Raw genomic sequence first — 5,071 nt, forward strand, 5'->3', positions numbered from 1 at the left:
AAAATCTGACAATTTGAGAGAACCTTGAGTTCTAGGCATGTTTTAGCACAAGATAATTAGTGTGCGGACCATTTTCATTTGTATAGTGTTATGTGAACACAAATTAGTTAGCATAAATAAGCTAAATGACGAAATATTAGGCGTCTATTTACTTGTGACCACTCAGTGTATTTTTACCGTAGCGCATCTTCCGTATCCTACACATGTCCAGCAGTTATCTTTTTGTCTTTACACGTTATTACACTTCTTCATTACCTTTCTGTCTATGATATCGGTAACAGAGACTACATAAAAACGTTTGTGAGCTATACATAAGATTGTTCATTTTCTTCTCAAATAAAACTAGGATATAAAATAAGATGTTTGCCACAGCCAAGTTACCTTCTACTCCCCCGCCCCCTCCAAAAAAAGAGAATAAATTGACAAATCAGTTTTTGTTGAACACATTGTGTTTTCATTGTGTATGTATTTATAACTAGTCTTTGGTTTGTTTTGAATTTCGCTCAAAGACTAGCCGTTCCTAATTTAGCAGTGAAACACTAGACAGAAGGCAGATAGTTATCACCAACTCTTGGGATACTCTTTTACCAACGAATAGTGGGATTGGCCGTCCTATTACAACACCCTCACGGCTTAAAGGGCGAGCATGCTTGGTGGGAAGGGGATTCAAACCCGCGACCCTTAGGTTGCGAGTCGAGCGCCCTAACCACCTGGCCATGCCATGCTAGGCCAGCTAGTCTTTTAAACGCTAAGAGTGTATTATAATATCTCAAAAGCTTGCTGTAGTGAATGTTTCACCAAATTCTTTTGTTTTTCAACTTAGACTGTAATCTTGCTATGGTTTGGACTATAAAGCAGAAACAAGTTACACATAACAACAGTGGTGCATTGATCTTATAACTAAAGAATTTTAATCATAAACTAACAATACGCCATGAAAATCATTTTCAAGGAATACGAACCTTTTTCATTCCAAATTAAAATGTAATCTAATATAAAATATTTTAATTGACAGTTACTATTTTAAGAGAAATTTTAAAATTCTTCTCGTCGTGAGAAAGTGCTTTTAATAATACAAGTTTTTATCAGTTGTTATAATTGGCTTGTGTTCAAATAATTTACACGTTTCTGAATTTCCAAGAAATAACACTATATATTGCTTTTCCTCCTTAAAAAAAACAACAATAAGAACGGATTATTTCAGAGAAATAAACACCTTCATAATGCACTTTGCATATAATTTAAGTCAAATAATTTCAAATAATAAGAGTACTATTAAAGGCAGTTTTTTTTATATCTTCAACTGATAAAGTTTTGTATGTAAAAGTTCACAGCGTATTCAACGACCTTGAAGTTTAACTCAAGGGCTTAAGTTTATTCTAATAACCATTTCACTTCCTACCCCTTCCCCTTTTTTGATTCCACCAACCAGTGATACGAATGTCATTGTTGTCAGAAGGTCTTTCCTTTGGAGTTTTTCAAGAGGACAGTTGTTGATTACTCCATACAAGTAACAAGGCGCATACATTAAACCATTTATGTTGCATGTTTTTGAATCATGTTATTAATATTTTTTTCTACAACTCTTAAGACAAAAAGCTCGAGAAAGCGGCACGAGCTTAGAAAGTGTGCGATTTAGCGAATGACTGAATGAAAGGACGTCTCCATTAAAGATGGGCGCGGCAATGGGTCAACGCTCAGAATCTGATGACGTGCCTTGCATATTAAAGTACTTTCCAGATGCCTAGTTCCGGCATGGAGCCCAGTATATAGCAAACCGGACTAGAGAACCTACCCAACATGCTGAGGACAAGCAGGATAGTGTTTGCCTCTCACTGTGTATAATGCTGGTTTTCTTGCCGTTTAATTCAGCCTTACTTAAAGCCATTGACCTCAAGGTTGAGGAAAAATGTACAGTATTTTTTCTAAGAAGGTTGATTGGGTTCAAAGGTAGGGCATACAGTTTGCTCTTCTTCGGCCATTGCCATTAAATCCAAAGAGTTCAAAAATCCTGATAGATTTAGAGAATTTTTCGAAACACTTGTGTTTTTATAAACATATTCACAAGCCTAATGGTTAGTGTAATCCATAAAATAAAAACAGACAGAGAACCAGAGGTTAATTGACTTGTGTTTTTTATCTATTACTAATTTTGGTAAAAGATTTTTGTAAAACTAAATTACACAAATGTGGCATGGTGTGACAAATTATTTTAAAATAAACTTAGAAATAAGTTAAGAAGTAGAAGTTAATAAACACAATAAAATAATAAATTTAGTTATATTTTAACATTTCAAAAGTTTACTTATAGTTAATGTTTAACCAATTTTTTTTGTTTCCCAATCTAGACTGTCAACATGTTTTTATTTGATAAAAAAAGCGAGTAGTTTTCTTTGGGATTTATAAATAAAGTGTGTTTCAAAAAAAAGGTTAAGATTATTTTCAAAATGTAACATAACTGTGATTGAAGGATACTGTGATGTGATGAATGAAGCATTAAAGTAGAGTATAATAATTCTTTGCACTTTAATAAAATTTGGTAACATTAAAATTTATTATTATTCAAATTCTAATGTACTATTGTATTACTTATTTTCCTTAAAACATATTTATATTTTTTAGAATTAAATTAAACTCTATCAGATTTTTCCGACGATGCTTTGTTTTTCAATAGAAGTTTCGAAAAAGAAAATAAAAACACCTAATTTATAAGTTATTGATTAATTAATTTGTGTTTATTTCTATGTAGGATTTGTTGCAGAATAATGATAAGTAATTATCAATATGTTAGAGAGAGTAATTCCAATTGAACATCAGTTTTTTATGTTGTTGAAAAAGGAATAAAAAATAACGACATGAAGTTCAATGTATTTGCGAAGTTGTTTATGGTTCAAAGCACCCTGGGCACGAAAAAACAACCGGAAGCTTAACTCCTGCCCTACTTAGCAACAGAGTCGTTGCATTGTTGTTTGTAACATGGGCGTGTGTTAGTTACGCATAACAATCAACTATCTTATTGTTCGTTCCTGATGTTTATAGATTTAATACACATACAATTGCAGTCCCTATCGTAACGTAACTTACGCGATGCACCATTAAAGCGGAGTATAAGATGTGTAATTCTTTGCATTTTAATAAAATTTGATAACATTAGACGTCAATTAAAAAGCTTAATACAGCTAGACGAAGAAATGTGCATATTGTTCTAATTGAAGGATATTGTGATGTATTTTTTAATATGAAAGATCTTAAAATGTTTATTTCTAGGTCCAAGAATTACCTAAGTGCCCCTTAAGTCTTCCGTAAAAAAAAATATTTATTGAATACGTAGCGTAGTTAAGTGTTTTCGCAAAAACTGTTTAGATACGGATATTCATTATAAATATTTTATATGGCTCTTAAGGTATAAATATATTATGTAAACACCAGATGCAGAAGAAACACAAAATTTATTTAAATAATAACAAAATAGGTTGAATTCAATTGACTATTTTGCTTACACTGAGCTTAATTCCACACTGTCAAGCAATTGTGTATTCCAATTTGGGTGAGGGGAGGAATAAGTTGCACAGATCTATCTTACTGTCCAAGTTGGGTTTAAACGATCGATAAATACCAAACTTCGAGAAAGAAAATTGCATAAGTATCAAAAAGTAGGCATGTTAAAAATATTGAAGTATGAATTGAAAGAAACGTATTGCTGAGCCTAAAAGGATATGTGGTTACGTGTAAAACGACTTCTTGAACTATAAGACTCGAGAGATCGTTGTTATACTAAAATTTCTATAGGTGTATAATAATCCAGTAAAACATAAGTTAACAAACAGCGATAGTTACAGCAGTTTTTCTGATTTTATCAAATTTGCTTATGGATAATGATGCGACGAATTTAGCTATATTTCCTTTAAACGTCATCAACCTAACGAAATATAAAGAAACAACACTATATAGTCAATTCTTTATAAAATATTATTATATTAAAACCACAGCAGCGGCAAATGATTAAGTGCCGTGTGGAACAACAGGTTTTGTTACCAGTTATATTTTATTTAAACGACACCGTTTGAATATTTATACAGAATCTCTTGGAAAGGCGGAAGCTCCAAGCTGAAGTGGAATTAGTAGCGCGAGAAAAAGCTGCTGCCCAGCACGAGGCCAAACAGCTTCGTGAAGAGCTTGACCATATTCGTTCACAGTGTGAAGAAACAAAGTGGAAACTATGTCAGAAAGCTGGAGAAATATCTCTTCTAAAGTCTCAGTTGAAAGACTATCAAGTGGGAGAGAATAACCGATTAACGGAGCTTTTATCTTTGAAGTCTCAAGTGAAAGAAACTCGCCATCTGGTGGAAGGAAAAGAAGATAAAATTGTTGAATTACAGACCTGTCTTCAAAACAGCGAAGAAGAAGCTTATCATTCTAAACAAAAACTCGAACAATTATTACAGAGAATGAAAACACAGACGCAAGCAGCAAAAGAACATGCACAAGCAAAATCTATTGAAGAACTGATTAAAGAAACGGAATCACTTCGTTTAGAACTATCATTATCTAAACAAGAACTTCATGAAACCAAAGAAAACATTGAAGAAGAAAAAATGCAGTGGTTGGAAGAAAAAGAAAAGGTGATAAAATATCAGAAACAACTACAGTTAAACTATGTACAGATGTACAGAAGAAATAGGTTTCTCGAATCTGAAGTAGAAAAACTTAAGGGTGAACTTTCAGAGAAAAGGACTAACAAGGCTTTAAAAGGAGAGTCTAACTGCTGACAAGAACATGTTTTTTTCTTAACGCTCTGTAATAAGTAATAAAAAGTTGTATCTTTTTTTAATTAAATGAAGTAAGTTATTTGTAAGTATTGTACAAAAACAAATAATTTGTTTTGGGAATTTATTATTAAAGTTTGTGTCAAAAACTTGTTTTAAATAACTAAGGTTAAACTTATTTTTAAAATGTAACATAACTGTGATATTGTTGTTGCATTCATATGCATATAAAATATAAAACTATTTTGTAATGAAACAATTACTGAAAGCTCATATGCTTAGAAAAGTAAAATTGACAATTCATT

General features: G+C 32.0%; 1 protein-coding gene across 5 annotated transcripts in view; it reads left to right on the plus strand.

Moving 5' to 3' along the window:
• The window catches only part of LOC106468978 (leucine zipper putative tumor suppressor 2 homolog), a 62,750-nt gene extending 57,887 nt beyond the window's left edge, over positions 1-4,863 (plus strand). For all 5 annotated transcript variants that reach the window (XM_022398166.1, XM_022398175.1, XM_022398169.1 and 2 more), the window contains one exon: positions 4,080-4,863. In XM_022398166.1, coding sequence (XP_022253874.1) covers positions 4,080-4,769 — 690 coding nt within the window. In that variant the 3' untranslated portion in view covers positions 4,770-4,863. The remainder of the gene's footprint in view (positions 1-4,079) is intronic.
• Positions 4,864-5,071: the final 208 nt, after the last annotated feature.

This window comes from Limulus polyphemus, unplaced genomic scaffold (assembly GCF_000517525.1).
Source record: "Limulus polyphemus unplaced genomic scaffold, Limulus_polyphemus-2.1.2 Scaffold93, whole genome shotgun sequence".
In the NCBI taxonomy this organism is placed as follows: Eukaryota; Metazoa; Arthropoda; class Merostomata; order Xiphosura; family Limulidae; genus Limulus; species Limulus polyphemus.